This window comes from Amphiura filiformis, chromosome 3 (genome assembly GCF_039555335.1).
Source record: "Amphiura filiformis chromosome 3, Afil_fr2py, whole genome shotgun sequence".
In the NCBI taxonomy this organism is placed as follows: Eukaryota; Metazoa; Echinodermata; class Ophiuroidea; order Amphilepidida; family Amphiuridae; genus Amphiura; species Amphiura filiformis.
Window position 1 is genome coordinate 49,043,281 of NC_092630.1, and position 15,281 is coordinate 49,058,561.

At 39.2% G+C, this 15,281-nt stretch overlaps 1 protein-coding gene across 1 annotated transcript in view; it reads right to left on the bottom strand.

Moving 5' to 3' along the window:
* Positions 1–2,596: 2,596 nt before the first annotated feature.
* LOC140147299 (uncharacterized) overlaps positions 2,597–15,281 on the bottom strand; it is a 130,369-nt gene continuing 117,684 nt past the window's right edge. The window contains exons 2-6 of the mRNA XM_072169077.1: positions 8,473–8,495; positions 6,148–6,202; positions 5,879–5,950; positions 4,899–5,126; positions 2,597–2,742 (exon numbers count right to left, since the gene is read on the bottom strand). Coding sequence (XP_072025178.1) covers positions 2,597–2,742; positions 4,899–5,126; positions 5,879–5,950; positions 6,148–6,202; positions 8,473–8,495 — 524 coding nt within the window. The remainder of the gene's footprint in view (positions 2,743–4,898; positions 5,127–5,878; positions 5,951–6,147; positions 6,203–8,472; positions 8,496–15,281) is intronic.

Below are 15,281 nucleotides of genomic sequence, written 5' to 3' on the forward strand. Positions count from 1 at the left end.
AGGTATGAGTAAGCAGCATTCATCCACTGGTAACAAACTGCGTAATGGTGAGAAAATAAGGTATAGTTGGATTTTGCTACGAAAAAGGGGATTAAGCCAGGTCCAATTACTGATAATTACCCCCTTTGGCTGATAACGTTATTATGAAACCTGTTGGCACACTTTTCACAGCACTTTTGATAGCTCTATAATGGGGAATCAGCAGGAGCTAATTGGAGGGATTAGTCGTTTTGATTTTTATACCTTTTTCGTAGAGCAACCAGAGTACACACTTTGGCTGATTAGGTAATAAAAGCAGAAATAATTAATATTTCTAATCACAAATTATTATGGCGAAGGAAATCATCCCAAAAGTATCCCTAACCAAGACTTTAACCTGGGACGTTTTGACTTCAATTTGAGGTTCTTACCACCGATTAAAATGAAATCTTCAGGTTTACATTGCATGTGGGTGAAGACAGGAGAGGTTTAAACCAAACCGTTCTTTTTGACACTGATCAGCCACTCTCATGACCCAAAGGTTGATAGTAAAATTGTTCACTTGAGATAATTTGTTGGGATTCGTTTCTCTTCCGTGCGCTGCATCTTAAATTTTGTGTTTTTCTTTTCCCTCCATATCAGTGACGTATAGCCTGTGAAAAGTGTTGCTCCATTTTGCCTCCCCCCCCCGATACTAGCAGAATTTACGACAATACACTACACTTGAACCAGGGATATCCCTGCTTGAACTTTGTTGTTACGAGTCGACACTGATTTGACACCATCTGGAGAGAGGCACTGTGGAAATGCTTATGATCTTAAAAGATCAATTTGAGTTAATGAGCAGTTCAAATATTCCCGTAATCATGGCATAATGGTAACTGGAAACCTCACTGCATGATTTGAAGTATCAGTTATGGAGAGACAGGATTGCCTGCTGTATTCAAACAAAACTGAGGCTCTGGAATCCAAATGGGAGAGATGAAATTTCAACAATATCCGTGATACTGATGACACAACCATGATGGAAATGGTGTTTGAAAAGTTACAGCTATCCACAGAGGTACTGGAACAAGCATGAACCAAATGTGAAATTAGCCCAACTAAATGCATAATCTGACAGATTAGACGCCGGGATTAGACGCGACCCCGCCATCGACAAAGTGAATGACTTTGTCTTCTTTGGTAGTAATGTACAGGTACTATCAGCTGAGCCTGCTGAGGAGGATATCAAGAGGCGTATACAAGACTATAAAACAGCCTGGCATTTGGTAGACTTCCTTAGGAGTAACATGTGCACCAATCATGACATCGCAAGACCATTTAAAGTTAGAATATATCAGTCTCTTATACTACCGCTTGGCACCTGTGGAGCTGCGCCCGGAGCTGAGTCATATGTAACACGCAATTCGGACTACTAGAAACTTGAATAATTTGAAATGAGTTGTCTCCGGTCCATCCTAGGAATTAACCTTCTGGACAAAATCAGAAGTGAAGTGGCTTGGGCATGATGTCAAGATGCACAACACAGACTACCATACCAGGCCCTATATTGAAGACTTTTGTAGGCGTAGACAACCATGTCCTCTTAGAAGATAAGGACCAGATCCCCAAAACAACACAGGCATGGATCTCCTATAGCACAAATACCAAGGCAATACAAGATTGAAGTAAGGTGATTACTTGGAGAAAATTGTCACCATGACCTATAGTAAGTAAAAGTAAAAGATTATTATAATATTTAAAAATAAAAAAAGCTTACCGTCGCCACTGTCTTCGATGACCAGTGTTGTCATTGTATTGGTCCCCGCTACTTCAGCTCCCGCTAAACTTGCCGTGTCGAACTGAAACACGATTGTCTCATCAGGTTCAAGATCAGTGTCGTCCACCACAGTAACAGTAAATACTTTCATAGTTTGCGTTGGATCAAACCGGCAAGCGGACTGACCTGTAACTGCCAAGGCTGCCGCCACATAAGAATAATCAGTTCCGCTGTCTGTTGCAGTACCTGATGGTATTTCTAAATCTATAATCGTAATATATATTAAAAGCAAAAGTAGATTAACAGATAGGTTATACCTTAAAGTCCTTATGCACAAAACGAGTTAGACCAGGTTTAACTTTAGAGCTGGTCTGAAGATGGAGATTAGTCCGATGGACATGATGGAGAAGGAACTTTTTGGTATTTACATACCTTCTGTATTATATAGAGGCTGTTACGGGCAAAAACATATAGCTTAATATTATAGATTGCTGTAGTTTAACTATTGGACTGGTAGGAGTAAACTTGAGGAAAAGAAAAGAGTAAAGGGATCCCTCCCTATTAAAGTCTAACCTGTGACGTTAGACCTGATCTAAATTGTTTTGTCCATCGGGTTTTCTTTCAAGAATATTGATTTAGGTTAACCTTTTTATGAACTCTTCGCCTAAAGCGAAAGATATCTTGAGAGACGTAGGAGAAGTCCATATCCATGATATCACTTTGAAAGACCACGCCTTTTGATAATAATCTATTTACGTTAGAACGTCTTCAAATTAAGAGTGAAGGGTCATTCAGAGTGTTTGCTCTCCTGAAATAGTTTAATCCCCGATCGAGCTTCTTGGTAATGAACATTCTTTAAAACGTAGCCATGATGGGAGCATACTTACTAAAGTAAGCACAGGACGACGAGTCTCCTATTCTTTCGACGGTAAATGTTCTTGTTGTCACGGATTCTAATTCCGAATATTGAACCTGAGCGAAACGAAGCTGCGGTGTTGTACCTGGGAATGATGAGAGCACACATCGTAATTTTAAGGTTAGCAACTATTTTAAACTGTTGCGATTTGGTAATTCACAACATCTTGCCAATGGTAGTGAGCTTTGGCAAAAATTGCATTGATCATTTCATAGCGAGTGTGTAGAAGAATTCAAATATCACAGATATACTTTTGTAGGCCCTGTCGCTCTTGAGTTGTAAAGAGGTCTGAAACAAGAACACTTTTGTAAAACGTACATTAACTCCATAAGTATACAGGGTGAGTCAAAAATGAAGTAAACTCATGTTTGTGGTGCTTTTGTACAAAACCTAGAAGGAATCCGCTGTAAGAGAAATGATCATTGAAGATAACAGATTCTGAATGGTTAAAAAAAAAAAAAAGAATTGTCGTTTTGCTTTCTGCAAATCCGAGTTTGAATACAACCACCCATTTTTGTAGCTGCACACGGGTTATGCAGGTGTGATCATGGTAGCGTATTGATTGTTATAGCGCAATATTCAAATGCATAATTAAGTTGTTTGGCAGGAGTCCGCCTGAAGTTCATCGTCTCTTTCGCTTCCAGTTTCCCACAGCTGATCGCATATCAAGTACATGTAAGTAAGCAATATAAGATGTAGACAAGCTTCGAATCATGTGACTCTAATGATGTGACAGTCAGAAGGTTCAGAGGTCCGGAAGACCGCGAACTGCTAGATCACAAGTAAACATTGCTAGAGTTATGCATGCGTTGCAAATAAACCCAAAAAAGCAACGCAATTGAAGACGCAACCCCCTTTGCAACATTTCCCAAGCAAGTCGGATCGTGCGGGAGACCATGAATTACACAAGTTATAAGAATTATTATGAATATACGAGAAGGTATCCATACAAACTGCAACACCGTCATGGATTTTGCATTTGAATATAGCGCCCTACAAATCAATACACTACAAGCATAGAAGTGAAACCGACAAAAATGGGTGGTTTTATTGGCATATGGCTACGATGGCTCATTGTACGATTGGTAGAAGAAAAAGAATAAGAACCTAAGAAAAAGAGACCCTTAGCCAAATGCCATTTGGCTAAGGTAACAATTCTTTTTTTAAATTTAGCCGTTCAGAATCTGCTCTTTTCAATGATCATTTTAACTCACCCTGGATGATTTGTAGAATGAACATTTGCAAAACATCAAAGTGTTATTTTTTAATAATATATTGATTTAGATAATGAAAATCGATTTTTTTTTTTTTTTTTCGACCAACATTACCTAAGGGGTAGATGCCAGGTGGGTAGAGGTAAAAAAAAAAAGATTATTGCCATTTTGACCAAAACACACGTGTATGTATGATGTGCCATACAAAAAAAACCCAACAGAACAATACTTTTATCAGTTTTAATGGTTTTGTCATAAACACGATTTTCCACAAGTTACATCTGTTTGTACCGTGGCCGGGTACCGTAGGCGTGTCTGTTGTCTGGTCGATGACAGAATAGACACATAACAAACTTGAATAATAATACAGAATTGTGATATAACATTCCGTATTGCTTAAAGCAATAGAGAGTATGCAGGTGATAGGTATGAATGGTTGTGGAATCGAACTGGACCACTGTCTCTCAGCCTCTGTCACCTCAGAACTGTCGCGTATGCAATAAACCAACCGGAATGGTATAACAATTGAAATGACAGCCGTGTATAGCAATATCGTCTAGCACACTAATCAGATGGGTTTTTTTAAGTACCATAATTATTTCTTTGGAGTTTTCACACCAACGCAAAATGGATGAAACCGGGTCTACACAAAATGCAACATCAAATATACAAACCTATTTTCATAATTTCCTAAGAGTTTACAAAAGTTGTCATGCTCAAATATAAAACTGGAGTGTTGTCCAATTCACACGCACCATCTATTTCATGTACCTTTGATCAATATTTTTAGGCAGAAATTCACAGTAAACATGGGAGACTCCTCCAATTTTGGCCATTTATTTTTCAAATAGTTGATTATATACTACACATACAAATCTGGAGTGTATTCGACTATTTACCATTCGGAGGGCAAAGCTGATGCACCATTTGCTGAAGATTCTGTCACCGTCCATTTCAAAGGGAAATGAGAAGTAGTGGCTTTTAAAAAAGGAATTTGCATACTGAAAAGAAAGATAAGAAAACTTACTAGAAATTCCCCAAATTTCCATTTCACAAATCGCATTCATCAAATCGGCGTTTTTGATATACACAAACTGCCCTGTCACGCTACAGTCCTTGAGAATCCAGTAATCCATACCATCAGCTTCAGCAGCAGTTATAGTGCCACAAGGAGTATTCAGATCTATTGTAGCCTCAGTAACAGGAGCTTGATTATGGTCACAGTTTCCAATAAGCACTTCGGCATTTGCTAAAGCTAGTGTAAGTAAACACAATAATAAAACAATAATAATAACTTGAGATGGTTTATAAGCCTAATTGTGGATTAATGTTACTGTTTTTCCGTAAAGTGCAGATGGCCAGGAGAATTCACTTTATCTATCAAAGACGTCTCGGAGTAAATATCTATCAGAGATGTCTCGGAGTAAAAAATTACCCAATGAAAAGAAATATTTTTATGAATCATCCAAAACAAACCTCTTATATCAATTTTAATTTAACGTAAGTACATCAAGAACTGTTCAAAAACGTGTTCTTTTTGTCATAAAACACAAAACATCACGCCAAGTTATTGTTTTCTCCTTTTTTGTATTGTGCTACAAACTAAATGATCAAAGATATAATACCGCCATTTATCAGAACCAAATGCAGTACCAATTAAATTTTAGAAGCCCGTTTTGGGAGGAACAACTTGGCTAATCTTGCATGATAAAAAAAACCTGTTTTGTTATATTATCGATATCTTAATTGTGGAACGTTATTTTGGACTTCTAACTACCTATATACATTATTTCTCAACTTTCTGCCATTCACTATCCCACTTCAATTTAACTCCAAGTTGAAGATACTAAAAGTACTATTGCAAAAACCGAGCTTTGGGGCGTTCAAGTCGCCATTGATACGTCTTAAATTCCAGACCGACAAGTTTGATTCAAACCTGATGGGTTCGAGTCCATGTGTGATTTAAAAAAATGGAATATTTCAAAACATATATCTTAAAATATCTACCTGTCTTCACAGATGATATCAGCACAGCTTTAACTTCAAAGATGTTACCAAGATCAAGTTGCACGTTCGTTGCTGTAGGATGAAATAATGTAGTAAATAAAAATGATGTATCGAAAAGTGAAACCCATTGCTTTATTGTGTTTATTACTGTTAAAAACACGCATTAAAACTTTGCTATGACAAAACTGGTATTTACAAAACTAATATTATATGTTTGTACTTTTAATATTTAACAATATTTTATCAAATGATGGCAAACTGTCAATTACCAGCTGAGGGTGTTTCACAGGTAGCTGAATTCTTATCAAACAGGCTTGCTGGAGCCTGAAAGTAAATATAAAGGAATACATTAGACCGGTTCACGTGTTCAGTGGCGGATTTAAAGAAAAGGTCCCTGTCAGCAAAATAGCCTGGGACCAATAGTAAGCAGTTCAACTCATAGGTATGCCCGGGCTAATAATTGATCCTTGTGGGACACCATAACACAGTCCAAACACATCCGACATCGACCCACTTCCAAGTTCAAGAGACTTACTTACAATATTCTTGATATACGATACAACAATGTTAATGTTTTCTTTCACCAGCCAAGTTGGCACACAATCAAGCAGACAGGTCTTATTTGCACAACCCATGATTATTTCACGGACCTCAGTATCATCATGGAAATAGTAGATATATACTATTTCCATGGTATCATTTAGTTCTTTAGCCCTAACGTCCCAGTTGCTTTATGGCGAGGGGGAAGGACAGCTGGAAGGAAAGAAGCCCGGGAAAGAAGGAGGAAAGAAAGAAATAAGAAGAAGAGAAAACTTTTTTCTCGGGTGCGGTTTTGAACCCCCAACTATTCGGGTGCCACGCCCGTGCACTGGCCTACCTTGCCACGAGGGAGTAGCTTGCGCGGTCAAGCTTTCCGATGCCGTATGACTGTTCGCATGATGACGCAATAGCATCACGTGGGATACCTGCTTGTGTCTACGCTTTCTGAATTGAGGTTTTGTAATGTTTGGTACGGTTAGGGTTAAATTAAGTAAGTTCCCTGTCAACCACAATAGTAACACTCATTTCAGCATTTGGCACAGAATTTACAGGATCATTATCAATGCTACATCTTATTTTAGCAACCTTGTCAATAAAGTACTCTGCAAATTTGTTATACAGCTTATCTGGTGTATCAAAAGTGGGCAGTATTATTTTACCACATTTATAATGTGTTTACTTTTCTCTGTGGCAGACTTATTTAATAATATGAAATTTCAGGTTTAGCGATGTACTGAATATTTATAGTAATGAATAATTCAAACAAGTAACAGGAATAAAAGCAGAATGTGTTTAAAAGCTGCACTCCCCACAACAAGGATTTTCAGTTTTGTGTGTTTTTTGACGAATCTTTAACTTTATTCTTACAGGTATCCATGATTATAAAAACTAATTTGTCATGTCAAAAATATGTGATAGTCTTTTGACATCCATCTGACTTTTTGAAAGTGAAAGCAAAGAGAAAAAGATTCAACTCAAAAATCACATTGACTTCACACACAAAATTCCGGTAGGGACCTCTACAAATTTTTCAAAACGTATAATTGTTTTCATGCGATTTTTTTAACCATAAGGGACGCACCATTAGACTTCAAGGGAGAGGGTTAGGAAGTTTTGAAAAAAAAACTTGCTCCACTACATGAGCAAAAACAAAACAAAAAAATCACTTTCCCCACCTAACTGTGTATAAATGCATGAAATTTCCCATTTCCCCCGACCCCAACTTCCTAACGCCCCTGAGAATCTAATAGCGCGTCCCTAATGTACCAAATACCGTACAAATGAGAGGGTAGCCCATTAAAAAATCTAAATTTTATCATTTTCAGATTCACAAATATAAGCACTGAGCTGGGTGTGTGTATATGGGGGCGGGATGGAGGTGCGTTTGTAATTACCTGCAAATGTGTCACAAACGTGGACATACCTGCAACCGTTGACGTCCACGGTTGCTGGATATAACCAGGACAACGCAAATAACGTAAAATGCAATAAAAAGTGGTAGACCTACATTTAGGGGATTTAGGGACGCACCATTTGATACTCAGGGGGGGGGTAGGCGGCGAAGTTGTTTTTTTTCACCGCCGAAGGCGGCAAGTTTTTTTTTTTTAATTTCATGCATTACACACAGTTAGGTGGGGAAGGTTTTTTTTTTTTTTAGTGTTGGTGGGGAAAGTTTTTTTTTTTGCTCATGTAGTGGGTGAAGTTTTTTTTTTTGAAAAACTTCCTACCCCCACCCTGAGAATCTAATGGTGCGTCCCTTAGGACGGTTCACGGTTGCATAGCCTAGGTGTCGATTGAAATCGGTTGTGTGTGTCCTCGGTTAAATAGGATTAAATCACATGCAGAAAATAGAGTTTTAATGCCTTTTTGGTCAATGGGCTATCATCGTACTCAGCATGGGTCCTGTGCCTGTGGCTCTCTAAGTTCCTAAGATTAATTTTTTTTTTTAAATGTCAGAAAAGAAGGAAAAGAAGAAGGAAAAAAAGAAGACATAAAATAGCATTAAATTTAAGTTCAAGTTAATACGGGCTACAAACAAAGATATTTTTACTTACCGTTGGGTTAAGTAACATGAGATCTAGAAAGAGTCGAGAAACAAACAAAAGAATAACACAGAATGAGAACACTTTTTAGAATTTTTAGCGATTGGTCTTTGAAATTCGATTTCCTTTTTCCCATCACCCGCGTTTGTGAACCAAGAATCTGAAAAAAAATCATTATTTGGTAAAATTGTACTTTAGAGTATTTTTTCTAAATTTTTTTTATTTTTCTTCGAAGTGAAAACCGGTCGCAAAATAATTTCAGAAGCAGGAAATAAACAATTCATTCTTCGGTGATCCCCTGTTTATTCCGCTAGCTTCAAGTGTCTTGTTTGCGTTTAATTTTTGTGACAAATGGAAATCTCAATGAAAATGTTGTCTCATTATGAGCTGAAAAAGTGACAAAAAAAAAAGAAGAAAAAAAGGAAATCGAGTTTTTCAAAGAGTACTAATATATATATTATTATATATGGGAGTACTGCATGATATCGCGCAGAGGCGGATTTACGGAAAAGGAGGCCGGCTGTCAGCAAAGTAGTTCTGGAGCCTTTCAGAGAGGAGAGGCGAGAGGTGGATCCACTGCCTACAGCTTTTTCTGGGGGATTCATGGTGAGTACTTCGAAAAAGGGGAGTCAAGCCGAAGGCCCGGCCGAAGGGTTGGGTTACTCCAATATAAAAAGCTTACAGGGTTGGGCTGCCAAAATGTTTTATTTTTTTATGAAAGATCTTTGAAACACATGGGTCCCTTTTTGACGAGACAACTTTTTATTTATGGGTCAGAAATGTCCGAGAAAATTGTGTAAAATAGGTCTATTGGGACGAGCAAATCTTGAACTAACGTTTAATAACCCTTGTCTTATTGGTGCATAAATGAGCTCCAATAAGAGCACAAATGACTTGGTCTAATCGTAAGTCAATTCGCGCTCATTTAGCCTAATTCAGGGTAGGGTGGTGGATCAAACTTCGAGGGTAGTAGAGGGGGCTGTTGTGTTGCGGGCCCTAGCGGTAATTATTTTTGCTCTACACAAAAGTATTCTGTGATATTGAGTTAAACTTTAATACCGGTAGTTAGACTAGAAAAGTGATATTTAGCCAAATTTCCCAGGTGAAAATCGCACGTTTGTACTATTTGTTTTGCTGTCCAAAACCAAATCTTTGGCCTGTTCAGTAGCCATGCATTCATGTACTTACAATGGTGGAAATTCCACAGCCCTTCAATTGAGAAGTTCGATTGAAATCTATTCATAACATGATATTAACTTTTAAAAAAGACCACGCATTTTATCAGCTCAAACGGAGCAATTCGACATCGAGGTTCTTATGAGATCAGTGCTACCCAAGGAAATTATATAACAACTGAAAGTGGTGATCTACTAGGTGTTTTGAGTTCATTTGTCAAGATCAAATGAAAAACTTTCTGCAACTTTTCACAACTTTCTGCTTACAGTTTCGCCAGAAATCTTATGGCTTTCTTAAAGCCTTGATGATGTTATTGATCCACCTGCTTGGAGCAGGAAACTTGAGGATGTTTTGATTTTCCTGGAAGTGGTATTCCTATCTCCAGCGTTGATCTTGAGTAGAGGATCAAAGATGTGACTTAGAAAGAATGTGCCATCGTCTCTGTTCATGGTGTTATTCCCTCGATCCATATTGCTTCCTTGACCAATCTTGCCCTGCAATTTTCTTTTCTGTCGATGATTGATGAACTGTCCCAGTCTATGATATGGGTTTCTCTTGACACATGATCAGTAATAGCTGATTTGTTTAATTCTGTAAGAGATTCTGTTCTTTTGGACCGTGTGTATTTATGCTGACTAGTTTTCTCTGCTTCCCTTTTGTGCTCACTCACGCGGATGCCGAATTGTCTCTTAGTGTCACCGATGTATGTTTGAGGGCAACTTTTCCACGGGATTTCATAGACACAATTGGCATTTTTTTCTTTTTCTTGTTTGTCCATCGGGTGAACGAGTATATTTTTGATGGTAATATGGGGCTTCATGGCCGTCGAGATGTTGTGCTTTTTCATAATACGGCTTATCCATTCCGAGATGTCTGCTATGTATGGAATCACTACACATCCTTTGCTCTTTTCCGCGTTTGAATTGTCTTTTTTGTTTGGTTTATTTTTGACCTTATTAGCTCTGTCCAATTGGGGTATCCACACTTTTCTAACGTGTTCTTGATGTGATTCTCTTCTGCAATTTTATCCTCATCCTCGATGAGGATCTTTTCACCTCTGTCTAACAACGTGTGTATATGACACCTTATTTGTGGTGTAGAGGGTGGTGATGATATGAGAACGACAGATTGATCTGTGTGCGTTTGTTTTCTATATCATGATATAGACGAGCAATATCACAATATTATCTGGCTTTCTGCATATGGAAAGGTTTCTATGCAAAAACGATTCTCTTATAAACCATCATGCGCACAGTTTCCACCTCGATACACTTGAGCACACATTTTCGTCCAAGAGCTCTGAAGCAAGCAGTGAATTGCCTCTGTACAGTTTTTGATTGTGGGTGGAGCGGCTAGCTGAAAAATCGGCCTCTTTGATTGGGATTGGTTTTTGTCGAAACGTCAAGTGTTCCCTTCATCCAATCAGAATTCTGTTTATATATATCACAGTTAGGACGCTGGACAACCGATTGTTATTGTTCTGCAAGGCTCACTCAGTCATTTAATAAGGCAATACAAACGATCGAATTTGGTATTCAAATGAACAAAATTTTGAGTTACACCTTTTCAGTGTAAAATGTTTTTTTCTCGGCCAAATGAAAAGCAATAATTTTCATTTTTTCAGTAAATGTCAGGAAAAACTGTAATGCTTGATACTGTATTTTTTTTTCAAATCTTAGTGTTAAACTTAGTCGTGAAATTCAGTCATTTAGTGTAAGATTTTCGATTTTGATAGGCTTCAACTCTGCCCGCGAGCCTTTTTTTTTTTGATCAACCTTTTAGCTTTTCAAAGTAATATAGTTCGCTAAAGAAGGATTTTTCCCAACTTTCTAATGCACATCACCGTGAGCGATATATCATAGTTTTGTCAGAATTTCCGTTTTGATTCCATAATTTTTGACTACCAGCTGAAAAATTGTCAAATCCACGCGTGAAATCTTAGGCTAATACTAGCATTGTGGATCGATATCTCTGGGTGCCCGGCCTGGATACAGTGTTGCCAGAACTTCAATATAGCAAAGAAATTACCTAGTGCATGTGTTTCAATTGTCATGAAGGTGACTGGGTATAGTGCCTTTTGAGTGTGTTTGTTTGAAATTGCTTAACTTACCATGCTTACCCACCGAAAGTCATAATTCCCCCCCCCCTAGAAATTAACTCGTGTAGGTCATCCCAATAAGGATGGTCAATTGCTCCTGCGCCTGAACTTTTTACCCGATCATGGCGGGTGCGATGGAGAGTTTTCAGTGCCTTTATCTTAGCATGTATCTGCTCCCCCGACCGTATGGGGAATCCCCCCTTATCATGTAATAGCGTGGCTATCTCCTCCCAAAGCTTTTTTTTTTTTATCCCAGAAATACTTTCCGTGTCTCTCCAAATTTTGAGGATAGCCAATGTTCCCTTGTCATTTCAATTGACCCCTCTATTGCGTTTATTTATATTAATATTTGCAGCTGCAGCCATGATGACATCACGCAGTAAATTACTCTGCTCAGTGGCGTAGATTTCTTTTTGACATTTGGGGGGGGTGGGGGGGGAGTTGGACAAAACATTTCAAGTATATTCAATGCAGCACCTTTTGGCGACAGAATAAGTCTTTGGTTCAATTATGCGCGAAGCGCGCGAAAAATGTTGCTATTTTGAAGCTAAACTGATGAAATAATGGTGTAAAAGTAGAATAAATGCGCGCGAAGCGCGTAAAAATTTGCACTTTTGGGCCAAAAAATGGGCAAATATGAGGTTAATTTGGTCAGAAACCCATTATCAGGTGTCAACATGGGGGGGGGGTGATTGTATGGACCATCCCCCTGGCAAAATATATTTATCCCCCCCCATCCCCCCGGGATCTACGCCTATGACTCTGCTTAAAATTTTGCGCGAGTGATATACTCACAGTTATATCCGACAGCCCAATAGTGCTGCATGTCCACACGTAATTACTATTACCGGACGTAACGTCTCGATCGGTCTTTTAAGAAAACAGCTCTTAAAACAGCTCTTACCCCTGATCATCTTCAGCCTTAAATTATCGGATTTAAAGCACATTACGTCGGATATAGTAATTTTTTTTATATCCGACGCTCATTCACACTGCCACTTATATCCGATACTATTACCGACGTAATTTAAGTCCGACTGTGTGAACAAATTGTCGGATTTAAAGCACATTACGTCGGATATAGTTATATCCGACGCTAATTCACACTGCCACTTATATCCGATACTATTACCGACGTAATTTATATCCGACGCTAATTCACACTGCCACTTATATCCGATACTATTACCGACGTAATTTAAGACCGGTAATAAGTGATTTAAGTCCGACTGTGTGAACACGATTTATGTTGTTGTTGGTGTATAAGTAATGGGCCTTGCAATTGAAATACCTCAAGCTTTTAATCCGATATGCTGATTATCTATTTGTTTTTATGAATTGGAAGTCATTCTTTGATGTATTGCTGAGCTCAATCATTTCCAAATTACTGGAGCGTGAGGTCAGTATAGTATTTTATTAACAGAAGGTATTCTCCAAATTCATTCATATGTGAGAATGATACAATATGACATGATGAACATAGTCATTGATGCATCAGTTTAAAAATAGACTAGGCGGTTACCATATTTGGCGGTTCTCGGTAGGGCGCGATTACCAGGCTGATGATGACATGCCCATATGACAGTTTTTACTAATTTGACCTCAGATGACCCCTGGGTGACCTTGGATGACCCCAAAATGACCTAAACTTATAACTCTAAATGTTGACTGTACCCACCAAGTTTCATGCCCATATATGAGTTTTTACTTATTTGACCTCAGATGACCCGTGGTGACCTTGGATGACCCCAAAATGACCTTCAAAAATGTTGCTTTAAATGTTGACTGTACCTACCAAGTTTCATGCCCATACGACACTTTTTAGTCATTTGATCTCAGATGACACCTGGGAGGGGGCCCCGGGGTCGGATGACTTAACGAACATAAACTTCTTCTTGCCAGGACAGAACTACACCCACCCACCCACCGAGTTTGAGCCTCGTACGACCTAGTTTCATGCCCATATGACAGTTTTTAGTCGTTTGACCTCAAATGACCCCTGGGAGGGGGGCCCGGGTCGGATGACTTAACGAACATAACCATCTTCTTGCCAGGACAGAACTACACCCACCTACCGAGTTTGAGCCCCGTAGGACCTAGTTTCATGCCCATATGACAGTTTTTAGTCATTTGACCTCAAATGACCCCTGGGAGGGGGCCCCGGAGTCGGATGACTTAACGAACATAAACTTCTTCTTGTCAGGACAGAACTACACCCACCCACCGAGTTTGAGCCCCGTACGACCTACGACGGCCTCACATTAGCAGTCACAGACAAAACCTAAATCTACAGAATACTCGTCGATACTCGAAAGAGCTCAAAATAAATAACTTAGAAAATTTTCTTGATGTCCTTTAACAATAACATAGTTAGCCATGGTTAGCCAGGGAGATCTATTCTGTAGAACTGACCGGTGACTAAGTCCGCTTTATTGGGACGTCTATCGACCATCGACGAGTAATGTCGAGCTCTAATCCATGATTTTGTATTTTACCTGCAAATTAGCCAATGTTAGATAATTCTGCAAAATGAACTGTTTTCTTTTGCATTATCTATATTATAATATGCCACGTATATCTGTTTCTCTGTCTGTCCGCCTATTTTCTCGGAGACTATGGGTCACACGTTCCTCAAACTTGGTGGGTGGTGCATCTTGACCCGAGGCAGAACAAGTTTGTATTGGTTAGTGGGTCAAGGTCAGGGTCACCCGAGGTCATGCAGGGTTCATCTGAGTAAAACCTGTCATATGGGCATCAAACTTGGTGGGTGGGTGTCCGGTTCCCCCGGAATTTTGAGGTGGTGGGTCTTTGGGAGCTGACGGCGCGGCGTACCGGTAACAGCTAGGGGTCTTTTGGAGCTGCGAACTGGGCTGCGAACAAGTAAAATGGGGCTTTTCAAGCTGCGAAAAGTCGAAAAGTCCAAATCAAGGGCCTTTCTTGGCTTTTTGGTTGAAAATCGCCTGAAAAAACTGAAATATATGCGAAATGAGCAATTTTGGGGTCTTTTAGAGCTGAAAGTATCAAAATCAAGGGTCTTTCGGAGCTCTATTTTCAGTATTTGGTCATATGTAGAGGGTCTTTCGGAGCTGTGCTGCGAAATCCAAAAAAAGGGGGGGGGGGGGGGTCTTTCCGGGTGAACATACCCGTATGGTCATTTGTGTTAAGTGCCTCCGCCGGGGTGGGTGTATTTTGACCCGAGACAAAACAAGTTTGTATTGCTTAGTGGGTAAGGTCAACCGAGTTCATCCAAGGGTCATCTGAGGTCAAATTAGTAAAATCGGAAACTAGGGGTGTTCTTTCCTCAAACTTGGTGGGTGGACGCACCTTGACCCGAAACAGAACAAGTTTGTATTGGTTAGTAGGTCAAGGTCACCCGATGTCATGCAGGATCATCTGAGGTCAAATTAGTACAAACTGTCATATGCGCATGAAATTTGGTGGGTACAGTCAACATTTAGAGTCAAATTTTTGGAAGGTCATTTTGGGCTCACCGGGGGCCATATGAGATCAAATTAGTACAAACTGTCAGATGAGCATGACACTTTAT